Below are 19,505 nucleotides of genomic sequence, written 5' to 3'. Positions count from 1 at the left end.
TTCAATGCATTAGACAAAATATCACATTTCAAAATAACAAAACAAATACTAAGAAATGTGTCCAATCCTGTACAAGAGAGTAATGAAAAAGTAATAAAATGTCATTTGGACTAATGCAATAATGCAACGCAGAAACACTGTAAATGCCTCAAAATTTTTAGCAAATGTAAGCATACCATGTTTTGAACAGCAACAGCATGTATTTACAGCAGGTGTACTGTGCTTTGCAAATATCCCGTCATTATCTACCACCAATAATTTACAGGGAAAATGATTGAGTGAATGGGACAACTGACACAATCATGAAGAACATCAAATTTGGAAATAAATATATGGCTCAGAAGACAGAAATGTCAAAAATTATTTAATTTATTTTTATTATAACAACTAACCCTACCGTACCACTTTTAGAATGATAAAATAATAAATTAATTTTAAATAATATTTGAAGTATGATTCATTCTTCTAATTGAAGATGTCTCCGGATGTCTCTAAAGGGAGGTTTGGTCTGATTTAGCTCACACTGACCAGTCCTGGCTGTTGATGGCGTCTCCGTATCCAGGCGTGTCCACCACAGTGAGGCGGAGCTTTACTCCCCTCTCCTCGATTTCCACCGTGGACGCTTCAATCTGGACCGTGCGCTCGATCTTCTCTGCAAGTACAACAACATCCCATCAGAACAAAAACACGCAAGTTTACAGAAAAAAAGAGAAACACTTGAGGCAGAGCATAAAGGCAAATCAAATTAAAAATACTAATGATTTATTGATGCACCGTGAAAAAGATTAATGAGCATTTTCTGAGAACCTTTGGGAGGAGGCCCTGAGCAACAGATGGGATTACTTTCTTGAAAAAAACCTTTTACTCTAGAGAGCTTTCATAGACAAAGTGCTCAACAGAGGGATTTGAAGGGATTCTACATGCATTGAGCATCTAAATCAGAAATGTTCTGCATTCCACCGAGAGCAGCATCACGCTGAAGACAATATTACTTTATGCAAAAAAAACATTTGGACACTTAAGGCACACTCTAAAAATGTCTTAATTTATTGCATTAGACAAAATATGCAATAAATATAATATATTATAAAAAATATTATTTTATGCAAAAAAACATTTGGACACTTAAGGCACACTTAAAAATGTCTTCCTTTATTGCATTAGGTGAAATATGCAATATATTATAATATATTATATATTAGTATAATATAAGTGTCATTTAGAACATAACAGATCTCTATTTGTAAAATGTTTTATTGAAAAGTGTTTTTGCTTGTCTGTTTTTATTTACAGGGCTTCCATATGCTTTTATAAAAGTAAATTTAATTTTAATTTAAGAAGTTTTCATACCCTACTGACAGATATTTGTTCTTGTTTTAGGCATAAACGTGATGAAGTTCAGACTTTCTGCCCTGATTTAAGACCTTTTTAAAGCTTTAATTTGTGGAAAGATGAATTACAACTTTTAAGACCTTTTGTAAGACCTGCAGAAAACATGCAATTAAAGCATATTTCGTTATCTCATGTAATGGAATTCAGACAGTTTTACGTGTTCGCATATTTTTGGGTCAAAATGAGGTTAGAGGCTTTTCTCATGACTGCTAGGGATCATTTCAGTCTTGGACACAATATCCTGTAGAGTTAATGAAGACCTCAGGAGAGCCGTGTGTGTGTGTGTGTTTTACCTGCCGCTCCAGGTATATAGCGCTCTGGGTAGAGGTCAGTCAGGAAGAGGCTGTTGATCAGGGTTGATTTACCAAGACCAGACTCTCCTAAGATGATAAATAACACCGGGTTAAAAGCACAGTGTCTATCTGTCTAAATCTGTGTGTGTATTTATATGTTCCTCACCTACAACCATCAGTGTAAACTCAAAGCCTTTCTTCACAGACTTCCTGTGAACCTGATTGGGCAGATTGGCAAATCCCACATATCCTGCAGCATCAGGGAACTAGAACCACACATCAGAACGGTTACACAAATAAAGTTTAATATGGAAATGTTTAATACTTAAAGGTGAAGTGTGTAACTATTGCGGCACCAAATAATAATAATAATACAGATTTTCCAAACACTCCCTTCATCTTCTATTGGTTGAGCAAACGGACAGTCCCGCCCCCAAACTTACGCCATTGGTTAAGTCAGAAATTGACAAATCATTATCAATGACTTAATTATAGTGCCTATGAACATTAAATATACAAAACAATTACACACTTCGCCTTTAAACAAGTGTAGGAATCTTACCTTTCCTTTTTCTCCAGACTGCGACATTTTGCTTCTGTCTGACGACACAACTACATAAAGAAAGAAATATTGATAAAACAAAAACAAAATAAATACATATTTTACAAGTCTTTTGGAAGTCCTTCTAGGTTTATCTTAAATATCTAAAGAACAGGGTGGCTATGATAATGCAAAAAAAAAAAAAAACTGTAAAACAAATAATAATAAAAAATTATGTATTCGGCACTTATATAAAATTGTGTCACATGATCCTTCAGAAATCATTCTGATATGCTGATTTGCTGCTCAAAAAACATTTCTGATTATTATCCATTTTGGAAACAGTTGTGGTGCTTCATATTTCTGTAGAAACTGTGATACATTTTTTTGGTCAATAGTTCACAAATATAGCATTTAAAAAAAAAATATTTTGTAATATTAACAATGCCTTTAATGTCACTTTTGCTCAATTTAATGCATCCTCACTGAATTAAAGTATTCACAAAATTCTTAATGACCCCAAACTTTTGAACAGTAGTATACACTCTTAAAAATAAAGGTGCTTCAAAAGGTTCTTCACAGCAATAGAAGAACCATTTTTGGTTCCACAAAGGAGCATTCAGTCAAAGGTTCCTTAAAGAACCATCTCCTTTTTACCTTTTTATAACCTGAAGAATAATTCTTCAGATGTTAACGGTTCTTTATGGAAACATTTAGACAAAAAGGTTCTTCTATGGCATCGGGAAGCACCTTTATTTTTAAGAGTGTTGTTTAAAAATGTAATGACAGAATATTTAATTTACACAATCTTCACTCAAAACACGACAAATTCTAAAATCAAAAAATACTGGTCACTGAATCTTAAATTCAGCAGACGGCCAATAAAATGACTGTAATTCACATTTCAGTCAAATGAAACATGCACATTCAATGAAAGCGCTACTGATTGAAGCTCTGCTTAACTCTGATCTTCTGACACACTGTATCAGATCTGCATTGGGTCGGGCTGATGATGTTGATGGGGAACAAACTGTTCTGGAGACGCTGGAGTGTGTTAAACATGAAGAGCAGAGCGAGGGGTGACGATAGGGAGGGAACAATGCTGTTTATCTTTCATCTTCCTGGAAACGCTTTCCTACATTTTCACCACTCCCCATAAATGAGAGCTCTCTCTCACACACACACAAACACGTTTGTTTTTGTGAAAAGTGGGGACATCCCATAGGTGTAATGGTGCTATTGCCCTACACCAACCCTACACCTAAACTTAGCCCTCACAGGAGACTGTGCATTTCTACTTTCCCCCCCAAAAACTCACTCTGTATGATTTATATGCGTTTTGAAAAGTGGGGATATGGGGCAATGTCCTCATAAATCACCTTCACCTTGTAATAGCTATGTCATTATACAAAAACGAGCACACACACACACACACACACACACACACACACACTTCATGGGGTTTGGGTGAAAGTGTGTTCAATTCAGAGACAGTGGGCTGGAAGACATCACTGTGAAAGCCTAACAGCTGTAATACTGACAGATTATTATGATCATGAGAGTTTCTACTCCCAAGACAAGAAAAACTGTTTTGCCATCATAAGAATAAATTACATTTTAAAACATATTACAGCTGAAAACTCACTCAAATATTTCATAATCTTACTGTTTTTACAATATTTTTGATCAAATAAATGCATCCTTAGAGAGCAGAACAGACTAAAAACAAACAAAACCTTACCGACCCCAAAAATGTTAATTGTATTATATATATGCTATTAAAAGAAATAAAATAAAACATGATTTGGAATATTTTACACAATGTTTTGTAAAGTTTTATTTCCATTTTGTCTCATTTACACAAAATAAGTAAATAATTCAGCTTTGCATCACAGGAATAAACATCATTTTAAAATATATTCTACATATATTTATATATTATTTTAAATTGTAAAAAAAAACACAATATTACGGATTTTACTGTATTTTTAATCAAATAAATGCAGCCTAGGTAAGCAGAAGAAACTTTTCAAAAAAACATTACAAAATGTGTACATGCTCACTTAAATTCTGCAAATTATGTGTTATTCAATAAAGTGGTCATGCTATGAAATGTGTAAATATTTTAAACATTTTACACAATGTTTAATCAGCTTTAAGTTTCATTTCCATTTTTTTCTATTCTTATTTACACCAAATAAGTATGAAACAAGAAAGAATGTCGAACTGAGTTCTTCATTTTTATGATCATGAGTGTTTCTACTCCCAAATGTGCTTTGCATAACAGGAATCAATTACATTTTACAATATATTCAAATATAAAACTGTTTTATATTTTATAACTGTTTTAAACTTTATAAATTAAAAAAAATAATTTTAACTGGCAATAATATTTCACAATATTGCTGTTTTTAGTGCATTTTTAATAATACATATATAGCCTTGGTGAGCAGAAGAGACTTCTTTAAAAAAAAAAAAAAAACATTTTAAATATCTTCACTTTAATTCAGCAATTTTGTTCTATTCTAAGAAATCTTGTTGTGAATATTTTACACAATGTTAAATCAGATTTAGCTTTCGTTTCAACTTGGCTCTAACCTCATTTACACAAAATAAGTACAAAACAAGGAAGAAGGTTGGACTGAGCTCTTCATTTTTATGATCATAAGTGTTTCTGCTCTAAGACAGGAAAAATCAAAAAGTCAGAGTTTTTCAAGAAAGTACCGAAACTAATTTAGGATGAATGTCAGATTGTGGGTGTAGCGGTGCTGCTTTTATAATAAAGGACACTGTAATCCATATTTTACCACACACACACACACACTCTCACACACACACTCTCACACACACACACACACACACTCACACACACACTCTCACACACACACTCTCACACACACACTCTCACACACACACTCACACTCTCACACACACACACACATGCACACGCACACGCACACACACACACACACACACACACACACACACACACACACACACTCTCTCTCTCTCACACACACACACACTCTCACACACACACAGAAACACACACACAGACACACACACACAGACACACACACACACACACTCACATCTTGGAATTACGGCAAGGATAAACTCATTGCAGATTAATCAAGTGGCCTCATTATCAGCACAGCGGTTACACCGAGGGTGATTTTTTGCAATAACACGTACATTAAACTTCACAACCAAGACAAGATTTAACAAACACACCAGCTTTCATCTCTACCTCAACCTTTTGTAGGTTATGACCTGACTTAAGAGATTTACTGTTTTTACAATAAAGGGAAAAATGGTTTTGAGGTTCTTAACAGAATTCCTGACGGAGCTTAGCGGCTTGTAAACTCGTGAGACATGTGACTGGAACGCCACATATACAGTCTGTCAGATCAAAAAGCTGGGTTTGCTGATGGCCAACGCTTGCTAACCAAACCACCGTTTAAAGCAGCACTTGAGTTGAGTGAAACGTGCGCCTAATGACCTCTGGCGCAATTCGCTTCACCTTTGAAGAGTGGCTCCGGCTCTGGCGTATTGATGAATGATTTTCAAGACAAAGGACGGAATCACTTTCAAACACAGGCGGAAATGACACGTCTATACAGGGCAGGAGTGCGGGATGAGATGTGAGAACGAAGAGAGGAAACAGAGAAAAAGAACTTTGATAACATATAGAGCCAAGATGGCAGAGACGGTCTTCAGTTTCCAGTAGCTATTTAAGTTAAAGTGTTTACATTAAACTAGCAATACAGCAGACTAACTGACCAGTTCCAAGATTATTGGCCCGATTATCCAATAAGTGTGTTAATCCACCGATAGCCTTGTCAACGCATAATGCATGTGAGAGCAAAGACATTTATACGGCTACAAATATTTATATTTCAAATAAATGCTATTTTTAACTTGCTATTCATCAATAAAGAAAAAAAATGGATCGTTTCCACAAAAATATGAAGCAGCGCAACTGTTTTCAACATTGATAATAATAAGAAATGTTTCAAAATCAGCATATTAGAATGAGTTTTGAAGAATCACGTGACACTGAAGGCTAGAGTAATGATGCTGAAAATTCAGCTTTGCATCACAGGAATGAATTATATCTTAAAATATATATAAAATTTTTTTTTTAAATTGTAATATTATTTCACAATATTACTGATTTCACTGCATTTCTGAGTAAATAAATGCAGCCTTAAATCTTTCAAAGCCATTAAAAAAATCTGACAAGCACCAAACTTCTAAATTTGTGTTATTCTGAAGTCGTCATGCTGTGAAATATTATGTTAGAGTTTAACATTTTACACGTTTAACCAGATTTACCTACATTTCACTGCTGGTTATACCCTGTATAATTGTGTATGTGACAAATAAAAAATCTTGAATCTTCTTGAATTTAAGTTTCAACTTCAAACAGTTTCTCATTTACACAAAATAAGCACAAAAATGAAATAAACACCGTTTTTGAATCATTCCTCTGCTCTGAATAACACATGCTAAAATGTGTCCTATATGATATAAACAACACCTAAAAGTCGAAAATTTAAATGCAAACCTATACAGGACTGCTAAAGGAAGCAAAAGATACTCATTTGCACAAAAGAAGCACAATAAAACAGAAAATAAACTCTCATCTGAGACCTTTAAATGTCATTTAGAAACTCATCTTGTTTACTTGTCACATGTCTTGCCAAAAGCCAAAATCCTGCTCATTATACAGTGGGGATTTCCTTTCGGACCACTTCTATTCAGGTTCAGGGTTATTTTAACATAATATGAGCCAAAAGATATAATTCTGATGAATACAAGCTGCCTGAAGTTCTCTTATTCAGTTTGACAAAACATTTGATCTAGATATGGTTTTATAAATACCCAGCGTTCTGGTAAGGTTCTCTCAAGGTTATGAACAAACGTTTTTCCAGTAACATTAACAGAAAGCTGTCTGGGCCTATATAGCACAGAAATGTCATTTATACATTGTTTATGCACGTTTTTTTTAAATCAGAAATAACATTGTCATAATGGAAACATTAGCAAAACGTCCTTAGAACATATTTCCAAGCAGAAATTGTTTTGGACTAGTGTTTAATTTAATTAATTATTTTTTCATCAACACTTGAGTACTACATTTATAATAAATATTCCTTTGTTATGATGTATTTTGTTTATTTTATCACCCCATTCCATTATTTGACTATTATTATAAAGCACTTCATAGCATTTTGAACATAAATGTTCAAAATTGTGAATGTAATTATATAATAGCAATATTTGTATGCAAGCAATAATCACATAATACATAATCAACATGAATATTATATTATTAGCACATACTAACTAGCACAGAGAGAGGTCTTCTTTAGTGTTTTCTTTAAGATACGACAGCACTTTAAAAAAAGGTATGAATTTTCTCATAAATAACAAAAAGCTGAATCATGCACCGAGCTGTTGGCTCCATGTTAAAGTGAGGAGGTTGGTTCCAGGAGGAGATGTGATATTAAACTTTGAAAAGCTCTGGCCATCACCTCTTTCTGAGCAACACGTCTCCAAATTCACACGAGGCCAAATTCCAATGTAGTTTATAAATGAAACAACAGATAACCTTGGGTGCATTTCTATAGCACCTCGCTTTCAGTGAAAACACTCCTCCTCTTCCACACCCTGCTTGACCAAATGTTCTTCATTCAGAGCACATAGCACATCTAAAACTAAACACGTGTGTGTTATCTTACAGTTTAAACTGAGAAACCAAGTATCGAGTGATACAACTGTATTATTTGACCAAACTTCTTCTCAGTGGAACTTTGACATGCAACAGTTACTGCAGCCACTCAGGAATTGATACAAAGTGATTCATCACTTCCGGATACGAACGCGAAGAAACTTTGACTAACTTTTCAGCCGCCAGAAGCCCTTACCTGTTATAAACGCGTGATAAAACTCAAAAACCTGGAGTTTTTTTTCCACGTCCCTTGTTTTCTTTCTTCACAGCAGGCCAATCCAGGGAATCCGGAAACCGCTGCAATTCCGCCCTTATCCCATAATGCCTACGAGATCCCGGGGCAACGGAAGCCATTACGGCTCAAATACCAATGCGAGGGACCTGCGAAAGAGGGGAGAATTCGAGCCAAGATGGCGGAGAGAGGTCACAGTTTCTAAGAGCTGTCGGTTTCCAATACTTTCAGCGAACATGTCTAAACACGCTTCAAGACTAAACCCATATATATTTCTTATTATATTTAGTTTTATATTTACATTTTTGTATTTGTTTAGGTGCTGACTCAACGTATACATAAGTGGCATTCTATTTTTATAGTATTTTTAAGTTCTATTTTTAAGTCAAACTGTTTTATTTTATTTTTTATTGTATATGCGGAACATTAAAACCATGAGGAAATATTACAAGCATGACATTTACAACGTATGGGGGGGGGGGGGGGGGGGAGTAACAAGAAGGGTATACATTAATAATCACAATATAAAGAGGAGTTTAGTTCTTTGAGCATATACATAGTTCTGGTTGCTTTCCGACTCAGAGTCTTTGAAAAGTTTCAAAATAAATCCTAAAGTCAAGTAAAATAGTTTTATTCATTGATATACCCCTCAAACTCAAACGCACAGCTTCTCTGCATCTCATTGGCGAGCAACAGATGCTCCGTCCTGCGATTGGATAAAAGTTTTACATCAGTCTTAAACACACACACACACATACACACACACACACACACACACCCCTCCTCTGGGTGTACCGCTATTATTCCACTCCACTTATTCCCAGTCCAGGAAAAGTCCGTTAGTCAAAGCGCAGAAGAGACGCAGCGAAGAGATGCTGTCCACCTGATCAAAGCGCTTCAGTTTTTTGAGAGAGAGGGAGAGAAAAAAAGAATAGAAAAAAACTTTGGATAGAAACATTTGGAGACGCAAGAAAAAAGAAAAGAAAAAAGTTAAGAGTCAAAAACTTTGGTTAGAAGAAAGGAAAACCCTAGACTCTGGAGAGGAACGCAGTCTTTCCAAACATCATTCAACAGGTGCGCAGATCTATCTGAGGAATAAAAGAGATGGCCTCCGCGGCTCTGGAGATCCTGGGTCTGACCCTCTGCGTCTTTGGCACGCTCTTGGAGATGACCGCCTGCGGGATTCCCACCTGGAAGGTGACCGCCTTTATCGAGGCTAACATCGTGGTGGCGCAGACCATCTGGGACGGCCTGTGGATGTCGTGCGCCGTGCAGAGCACCGGCCAGATGCAGTGCAAGATGCACGACTCCATGCTCGCGCTCAGCCACGACCTCCAAGCCGCGCGTGCGCTCACGGTCGTCTCGTCCGTCATGTGCGTCGTGGGACTGATGGTGGTGATCGCCGGCGCGCAGTGCACCAACTGCATCAAGACGGAGAGCGTCAAGGCGCGCGTGGTGAACGTCGGAGGCATCATCTACATCGTCAGCGCCATCTTCATGCTCGTGCCTCTGTGCTGGATGGCCAACAACATCATCTCCGACTTCTACAACCCGCAGGTTCCGGCGTCCCAGAAGCGCGAGATCGGCGCGGCGCTCTACATCGGCTGGGCGGCCACCGCGATGCTGCTGCTCGGGGGAAGCATGCTCTGCTGCTCGTGTCCCTCCTCTGAGAGCTCAAGCTACGCGGCCAAATACGCGCCCACCAAAAGAGCAACATCCAACGGGGACTATGACAAGAGGAATTACGTTTAGACGCTGTTCGGACTCATTTACACAGGCTGTTTTGTGCGTTCTTGCACCTGCAGATGTTCCGGTTCTTCCTTTTTTAAGCATCTTGGACTACCGATTGGATCCATTTTTTTATTTAACGCGAAACTTTTGAGGATAGCCTATGTATTTCTGAAAGGTGGACGTTTTATAATAACTTTCAACAACAGTAACAAACATTATGCAGTGCTTAACAGATCATCACAATGCTTTGAAATAGTCCTGAATCATTTTTCATATTTTAATGTGCATTAACTACTGATCTGTTAAACATTATAATGCCTGTTGGTAACACTTTAGAATAAGGTTAATTAGTAAACATCAGTTAATTACTTTAGTTAACAAATGGTAACATGCATTATTAAAATCAAAAGCCGTGCATGTTCACTGTGAACTAATATGAACAAACAATGAATTATTATTTTCATTAACTGACACTATCAAAGATGAATAAATACTGTAATAAATGCATTGCTCATTGTTTGTTCATGTTAGTTACTACATTAACTAATGGAACCTTATTGTAAAGTGTTACCTGCCTATTTTTTTATTTTTAAAGCATTTTGGACTGATTGGCTGAAAGTATTTATTAAATCCTTTAAGTAAAAATGTCGCTGATACGCTGTAAAACATGACTTTTCTAAGTAAATAAAACATTGTTTAAAAAGAAAATACTATTTCAGGCTTTCTACTTCAAATTTCACTTTTAAATCAAATGTTTTTATTTGTAATTAATGTAATATTTACTATCAATTTCTGAGTTGATACACATTTTTCTGATCATTATAAGTTGATATACTTAATGTTCATATAACTTCATGTGCAAATGTGCATAAACCATGATCTGTTAAGCATATTAATGTTTGTTTTCATAATGAAAGTTAGTATAAAGTGTTTCAAATCTATCGAGGATATTCATGAGTGAGAGAGAAGCTGTAATCTGACAACAGATCTGTTTTAGGTACCTGGAGAAGTTTGTAAGCGTTTGTCAAAGACTAAGTTAGTAGCTATAGCTTTTGTGATGTTTACTGATGTTTTAGTGTGTAGAGGAATCTGCTTCGGCACATTTGCAGAGACTCTTATTAAACGCTTGGATTGCCAGGAGAAACATCTGGAAAACTGAAGCGATTCCTGACTGATCGGTTCATTTGTAACTCACCCGTCCACACCGATGCTCATCAGAGCCGAACAAGGCCACATGAGAAACACAGTCCAGCTGGATCTCTGTCCACTATGGAAAATGTCTGTTTTTGGGAATATCCTGCCCAGGTTAGTCTCTTCATGGATGGGAACCTTCATGTTTCTTGAACTCAAGACCTCTATGTTGAATTTATTCAGCTTGTCTGAATTTTTTTTTTTTTTTTTACTTTTTTTATTGTCTTTGAATTCTTGAAATGAATGTTGTTTGGAATAAACATTTTCAGTTTTGACACAAATATGAATGCTTGTGTTTTTGTTTGATACCTCTGGTTATAGTTGTGATGTAAACTGTGGTTTCTAGACTGGTAGTTCGCTTCTTAACTAGTTTTGATGCTAAACAAAGTCATGAAGGCTTATATTTAGCATTGAAGTTACCACGAAGGTTCTTACCATTTTTTTCAAATGAGCTCTAAGTATTTGATGCTGGGTGGTTATTAAATGAAAAGGGACTACAGTCACAAGTGCAACTGTTGTTGCCTGGGTTTCCAAAACCTTGCTTCTTAAGGCTTAGCCGGTCATATGGCCACTCAACACAGCAAAAACACGTCAGTCACACTGAACAACTGCATGACCTGATTTTACTGGTTAGCTCCAGTTAACTGAACTGGACACACTGCAATGTAAAATGAAAAACAACTGTTAAGTGTTACTTAAAAAGCACAAGATACAACTCTGGATTCAAGATCTTAGCACGGTCAGGCCATTTGATTCTTGTTTGCACTGCCAACTTTCACTGGCAGTGCACCAAAAATATATATTTTATGTTAGATTCATATTTTATATTTGTTAGAAAAATGTATATACAAATCTATAATGTTTATTTAAACAAAACAAACAAACAAAAGCACAGTTTATCAGATTTTAAGTTTGCAATATCTTAATTCCAAAAAAATTAAAGACAGAAAAATGCATATAAAAATCCATACGTTTTTAGTTTGCAATAATTGCTAAATAGCTACACTAAACCACTATAAAGTAACTTCATACACGTTTGCTGAAAAACAACACCATATACAATGCAAAATACCACTGATTGGTTTAATGCTTTCAAGATCATCACAAATTTTCCTGCACATCTACACAAAACTTAATATATTACTTAATAACTACCAAATATATAACTTTACATTAGTGGTGGTGATATATTTTAATGAATGCAATCTAACTATTAATATAAAGTAAAAATTTATTTATTAAACACTATATGCACATCAAAAATCTATCATTTTTTTCTACCTAATCTGACTATAAAATTTAATTTTTTTCATACAAAAAAAGGGATACCATCTAAACAAAACTAGTTAATTTAGTTGTTGCCACCTGAAGTCATTTCTTAGATTATTTGTCCAAGTATTTTATAGCGCAAACTCTTGTGGTCCTGTGTTTCTGTAGTTTATGGGTTTGTTAACAGCACTGCTTCCCCCGACCCTCCTCTCTCAGTCTCCAACACAATAGAGCCTGTATGAATATCCACACCAGCTCTTTCAGACCCCATTGTGGGATTGTTAGTTCCAGTCACCCTTTGGAAGCTAAGAAGGTTACGAGGCTGAGTAACGAGTGTGTGTGTGTGTGTGTTTTGGGTGGGTACTCGGGGGGGAGGTGCCGAACTTTTTTAAAAGGACCTTCCATCCATAATGAAGAGAGGCACATGGGGGCAGCGACGACGTCATTAAAGAATCTTCGTCATGGCAACCGCAAAAGAACCTGCAGTTGCCTGGTGACAGGACCCCATAATGTGGCCATATGGATGAGGACAATGGAAGACCCGTCAGCAGACATTCCAAGAGAGAGAGAGAGACAGAAACGAGGAACAAGAATGAAGAAAGAACAACCTCTCACCCTACACACATACTGACATAAACAAACAAATCTCACATATAGAAATCATCCGAGTATAATAAACAATGATTATAGATCACACCACAGTGTTATTTTAGCACCACAGAGATGCTATTAGTAGTTTTTTAAATGAAAGTTAAAGTTTTAGAAATTTTGTTGTGTGTTTTTGACATTTTTAGCAGTTTAGTAGTTTTTATTCAGTTGTATTTAATTTTTTAACTAAAAAAAATGAGATTTTTTTTTTTTTAAGTTAGTAAACACACACACACACACACACAATATATACACAGTATATATTTTATTCCAGTCAACATTTATTTTATTTCCAAAAATGGAAAAGCTTTTTATGGTTTTCATTTTCATTTTAGTAAAAATGTCAAGTAGACTAAAACTTTGGGCCTAAATTATATATATTTTTAATATGACTTAATGAACCTAACTGCATTAGATTACATAATTGTTTTTTTTCTTATTTTACTTTGTTTTTAAACTTTTTTTGTAAAAAAAAAAAAAAAAAACGACAGAGGATAACATTAAAAGATTCATAAAAATAATTTTTCTCCCCACCCCCACAATTTCTTTTTTAATTTTGTTTTGAACAACATCACAACAGTTAAAGCCAGGGAGTTAAATAAAACGGTGATAAAATAAAATAAAAGAGAAATAAAAATAAAAAATTAATTAAAAAAAAATGACAATGAAAATGAAATACATAAAAAAATGAGCATAAACTAGTAGTCTTTATACCTTTCCTATTAGTACAGTCAAATAACGGCATAGTTTTCTTTGTCTAAAAAAAAAAAAAGTTACAAAAAAAGATGGTGTTTGGTTGGGAAAATGTATGTTTATGTGAAATTAACTTTATAATTAGGTAATAATTAGCTTTTAAAGCATAATTTTGTCATTTTATTTCTATCCCCTAGTGCCACTAAACACAAACAACTGTTTTCAAACAAGTTTAATATTCCATTGGTTGGACAATAGACAGTCCTGAGCCCAAATTTACACCATTGGTTGAGCCAACATTACCCCGTCAGATGAAGATATTTTTTATTTCACTTTTTATTTTGAAGAATGTTGATGATCCCTGTCGACTTCCATAGTATTTTTTCCAATGTTATTAAAGTCAATGGCTACCGGCAACTGTTTCATTACCAACATTCTTTAAAATATCTTTTGTGTTCAATCGAAGAAAGAAACTCATAAATAATGACAGAATTTAAATTTTTGGCTGAACTGTCCCTTTAAGAGATTTGGAACCTGAAACATTTCTTTAATGCATCTGCCACGTGATGCTTTAACGTGACACTCATGTTCACGCGTTTCTTTCGGTCACACGACAGGTTCTCATGATGCCTGCGCTGACCTCTGCTCTCCAAAGGTCAGGTGTCATTTACAGCTTCCCATAACTGACCGGTTGTGATGTCATCAGCCTCACCATTGCCATGGTGACGGTCCCTCGTGAACAACCCTCTCACCCTGATTCACACTCTGTAAGACGGATCAGATACCATCCACACTCCCGCTGCCAATCAAATGATCAGCTATACCTCGTGAGATGAGAGGAGAAATCATGCAAGAGTTGCCTTAAGATAAATCTCGACCTGCTGACTACCAGTCAAAAGTTTGACTGTCAGTAAGTTTTAATGCTACTTCCAGTCTTCAGTGTCACATGATCCTTCAGAAATCATAATATGAGGATTTGCTGCGCAAGAAACTAAAATTATTATTATCATCAATGTTGAGGACTCTGATGAATAGAAAGGCCAATAGAACAGCATTTTTTTAAAATTTGAATTTTTATCTTTTGTAACATCAGAAATGTCTTTACTGTCATTTCTGATCAATTTAATGCATCCTTGCTGAATAAAAGTATTAATTTCTTTTGAATGGTAGTGTAGCCTTTAAACTTTTAATAGGGTAAAAATAACCTTGAGCATCTTATAACGCTTGTGATTTCACCAAATACATAAGAATATACTTAGGAACGCTTGTGTGTCAAACTGTTATAGTCCAACAGAATCATCAGACTTCCTGTTCAAGGGTCAGCTGGACAGGAAGCAGGAAGGAAGTGAATGAGGAGGGGTTAATGTTTGAGTGCCTAATTATGCCTTAAACAGGGGAGTGCCATAATAATCAAGGAAAAATGACGCACGGAAACGTGCAACAAGTCATTAGATCCTGTGCAAGAATGAGGACGGTTTATTTTCACAGAAGTGGCTCAGTTTCGGTTTATGTAAGTATTAATGTCTCAGGTACTGTTTCCTAAGAAAAAACACGTCAGTTGCCAGTGGTGTTAACTAAAACTATTAGCTGTTTTCGATAATTGAAATAAAGCTGAAAGAAAAAACTACAAATATTAGTTTAAAATGCAATTTAAAAAACGTAAACAGAAATTAGAAATGCATCTAATTTTAAAAATATTGAAGCCTGTTTCCCAGCACAGAATAAAAAACAAATATAGGTAATTGTGACTTTTTCTCTCAATTTTTTTCCTCAATTCTGAGAAAGTCAGAATTTTGAGATGTAAACCCGAAATTCTGACTCGCTCATAATTTTGAATTTATATTCAGAATTCAATTCTAGTTTCTTTCCTTAGAATTGTGAGATTCAAACTTTAATAAATTCGCAAGTCTGAGGAAAAAAGTCTGAATTCTGAGATAAAATTAAATTTTTTATTCCATCGTGGAAACAAAAAACTGAATTTTGAGATGTAAACTTGCGAGGAAAAGTCTACATTTTGAGAAAATTTATCTCTCAGAATTGAGAGATAAAAATTCACAAATTTTTCTTTTATCATGTGGCAAAAACAAGTTTATAGAAATAAGTTGAAGCAAAAAAACTTAAATTAAAATTAAAGTTCTATAAAAAAATTATGGAAAAAAACAAAACGGCACAATTATTTAAACTTAATTTAAAATTAAAACAAAAAAAGCTACTATGACATTAAAAAAAATAATAATAATACTATATAAATAATACTAAAATAAGCTAAAAAAAATGACTGAAGAGCAGCTCTGATCATTTTTTTCTGGAATTTCCAGATTTTGATCGCAGCCTTTGGGATCTTGCAAAACCTGAGTAGAGTTTGAGACACTGCTGAGATCGCTTCTGAATCTCTAGAGGATATATGGAATAGTATTGGAGTTATTTTCTCAAGAGAAATATCTTTTCAGGCAACAATAGATATAAACCTCATTTGTGATTTTTCACTCCGATGGTAACACTTAGTGGCAGCGGTGACTGAACCCTGCAGGTTCCGGAATGTCTGGGAATGATTCTGGAATGTTCTTAATGAAATATGGAATGCGTGCAGGTTGAAAGTAAATGAACTGGACGAGGGTTTGACCTCCTGCTGTGATACCAGCTTATGGACACAGTCTTGGTTATATGAGACAGCTTTAGATGTCTGATTTTCTTCTTCAACAGTAATTTGAGATTTCCAGCTTTTCATTACAACAAAAGGAACAACATTCCCCTAATTTAAGAGAGCATGGGCGCACACACACACACACACACTGACTCACCCAGAGGAAATTGTCTTCTCAGTTGGGCAGCATTTTAATTGGCTGCTGTGGGATGTTTGATTGTCTTTTCTCGTATTCTTCAGTGCATGTTCACTCACACACACCTGCATCAAAAATCACCAGAGATCTCTTTAATATCTCAACTGTTTCTCCAAGACAGCTGTAAAATTCAAATGAGAGCAAATGGAAGGCTTTGCTGATTCCTCCTGCTTCTTACACTCTCAAAAATAAAAAAGGCTCCCAATGGGGGTTATCGTGCCATAGCAGAGCCATTTTAGGTTCCCCAAAGAGCCTTTCAGTGAACAGTTCTTAAAAGAACAATTTTTCTTAACATTTGAATAATCTAAAGAACTGTTTTTATGCAAATAGCTTTTTATGCAATGTAAAAGTTCCATGGATGTTATTAAACCATAGATGCCAGTAAAGAATCTTTATTTTTAAGAGTGCAGATGTTCCTCCAGAAAAAAACCCTCACATGTCTCCAAAGAGATCTCGATAACTGTGCAAAGATTTGCCAAGATCCCAAAGTCTGCATTCCTAAGTCAGAGATCTCAATACGAACTCAAGCATGTCTCAAATAAACTGAACTGCTCTCGACATTCATTTTATAGGTCTTTTACTGTATGATGACTATTCACATATTTGTCTGAAACATTTGAGACAAAACTGATGCTGAAATAAAACAGAACTTTAAAGTCCACGAACTACACTACTGGTCTGTAAGATAAAGAAAAAAAGTCTCTTTTGCTTACCAAGGCTGCATTTATTTGATCAAAAAATATAGAAAAAAAACAGTAATATTGGGAAATATTATTAAAATTTCAAATAATGGTTTTCTATGTGAATATATTGTAAAATGTAATTTATTTCTGACGCAAAGCCAAATTTTTAGCATCATTACTCAAGTGTCACATCACGATCCTTCAGAAATCAGTATAATATGCTGATTTGCTGCTCAAGAAACATTTCTGATTATTATAAATGTTGAAAACGGTTGTTCTGCTGGCATATTTTTGTGTAGACAGTGATACAGATTTTCTATAATGAATAGAAAGTTCAAATGAACAGCATTTATTTGAAATGTTTTGTTTATAAATGTCTTTGCATCCTTAATGAAAGTATTAATTCTCTTGGGGGAAAAAAAACTTTCAATGAAAGAGTATAAAGTCTGGAAGGATAAAGCCATTCATTTGTAAGTTGCTTTGGAAGCATCTGCTAAATGACTAAATGTATACACTCTCAGAAATAAAGGTGCTAAAGCGGTCACTGGGGCGGTACCTTTTCAAAAGGTACACTTTTGTATCTATTAAGGTCAAATATGTACACTTTAAGTACCAATAAGTATCTTTAAAAAGGTACCAAAATTGACCTTTTAGGTACAAACATGTACCTTTTGAAAAGGTACCGCCCCGTGACAGCTTTTGTACCTTTATTTCTGAGAGTGTATAAATATGAAGCCCACCCAAAAGTGATGGAGAATCACACACACACACACACACACACACACACACACACACATAGATGACTTCTATTGTTCATGGCTATCCAGAGCAGCTAATCCTCACGGGTTCAAACCGTTCAAGAACAGACTGAGAGAAGAAAACAACAGAACGGCTGCATGCCACAAACCAAAGACAGACACTTTTGTTGCTAATAACAGAAGTGTCCAGAATAAATAAATTCTTAATAATAGCTGTCATCTTAAACAAAAAAAGGAGATGTATTTCTAGTTCTGTGCATACATTCCAATAAAGAATTAAGTGGAAAAAACAGCGACTCCGAGGCCAGCATCACTATTATTACAGCACATAACTAGAGTTAGTAGCTATTACATTTTGCAGATTGCAGAGTACAGTAAGAATTGAGTAAATGTAATACTATAGGACATGATGTGAGAACATGAGCGAGAAAAAAAGAAAACGGGGCAAAGAAGATAAACAGTTGAGTCATGCTTTGATAATAACCCATGATACATAAACACATCCACCCATTCATTAGGGGAGAGGGTTTGCCACAGCTCACTGATGGAGGGCAGTGCTGTCCTTAGAGCCAGGAATCACAGCTTAAAGCGATAGTTCAGACAAAAATCAAGTAGTCGACATTTAATCCCCCCAAGTCCACAAAACTGAGATTTTTAGTGGAACGTGTGGAAAACAGCAGCACGGACTCTGGAAGTGTCTTATTTATATTATTAAAATAAAAAAAGTGACATTAAAGTAGCTTTGAAAAGGTTCGATTGATATTAATTCATAAATATTTTCTGAAAGTGAATCAAAATGGGATTTTCTTTTCCGGAAAAGTTTGCAAATGAATATAACCATGGCCTGTTCGTCACACAAACCAATGAAATCGTATAACTTTCTTCTTCAAAACAAAGTCATTAAAGGAATAATAGTTCACAAATATATGAAAATCTACTTAAAACGTACTCACCATCAGGCCATGAAAGATGTAGATGAGTCTTCATCAGAACAGATTTGGAGAAATGATAGCATTTCATCACTTGCTCATCAATGGATGCTCTGCAGTGAATGGGTGCCGTCAGAATGAGAGTCCAAACACATGATAAAAACATCACAATAATCCACACCACTCCAGTCTATTAAATAACGTCTCGAGAAACAAAAAGCTGCTTCTTTCTAATAAACAAATCCATGAAGGCTTTTTAACTTAAAATCGTTGCTTATGTCTAAAATAGGAGTCGTGCTTATTAATTACCATAATATTAAGTACATGCTAATCTTAAGAAAAACATGTTTGCTTTAACCTAATCATTTTTTTCAGCATAGATCACCAGGCCTATTATTTCTTAAACACATTTCTTCAATAAATTATAGAAAAAAAAAATAATAATATTTTTGTCCTGTTTTATTTGAAAACATGTTATAAAATGTTTAAAACTTTCTATGTTGAACTTAAAAAAACAAACCCTGATCATCTTAATGTGGTAAAAATGTACAAATAGTAACAATAAAAC

At 35.0% G+C, this 19,505-nt stretch overlaps 2 protein-coding genes across 2 annotated transcripts in view; one reads left to right on the top strand and one right to left on the bottom strand.

The window, feature by feature from the left end:
- The window catches only part of LOC306849565 (septin-2), a 28,913-nt gene extending 20,608 nt beyond the window's left edge, over window positions 1-8,305 (bottom strand). Inside the window, exons 1-5 of the mRNA XM_079384698.1 lie at window positions 8,160-8,305; window positions 2,248-2,297; window positions 1,852-1,951; window positions 1,686-1,772; window positions 529-652 (exon numbers count right to left, since the gene is read on the bottom strand). Of these exons, the coding sequence (XP_079240824.1) occupies window positions 529-652; window positions 1,686-1,772; window positions 1,852-1,951; window positions 2,248-2,274 (338 nt within the window). The 5' untranslated portion in view covers window positions 2,275-2,297; window positions 8,160-8,305. The remainder of the gene's footprint in view (window positions 1-528; window positions 653-1,685; window positions 1,773-1,851; window positions 1,952-2,247; window positions 2,298-8,159) is intronic.
- Window positions 8,306-8,613: 308 nt separating this feature from the next.
- On the top strand, window positions 8,614-11,390 carry LOC306849848 (claudin-5-like). The gene has a single exon (XM_079385206.1). It carries the CDS (start codon window positions 9,300-9,302, stop codon window positions 9,945-9,947), a length of 648 nt encoding a protein of 215 aa, XP_079241332.1. The 5' UTR covers window positions 8,614-9,299; the 3' UTR covers window positions 9,948-11,390.
- The last annotated feature ends 8,115 nt before the right edge of the window (window positions 11,391-19,505 follow it).

This window comes from Barbus barbus (assembly GCF_936440315.1).
Source record: "Barbus barbus genome assembly, chromosome: 29".
Classification (NCBI taxonomy): Eukaryota; Metazoa; Chordata; class Actinopteri; order Cypriniformes; family Cyprinidae; genus Barbus; species Barbus barbus.
Note: the sequence above shows the minus strand (reverse complement) of the source record. Positions and strands in the feature narration are given on the sequence as shown.

Bases quoted from the DNA above. Each gene is read 5' to 3' on its own strand.
- LOC306849848 (XM_079385206.1), top strand. From the start codon at position 9,300: ATGGCCTCCGCGGCTCTGGAGATCCTGGGTCTGACCCTCTGCGTCTTT.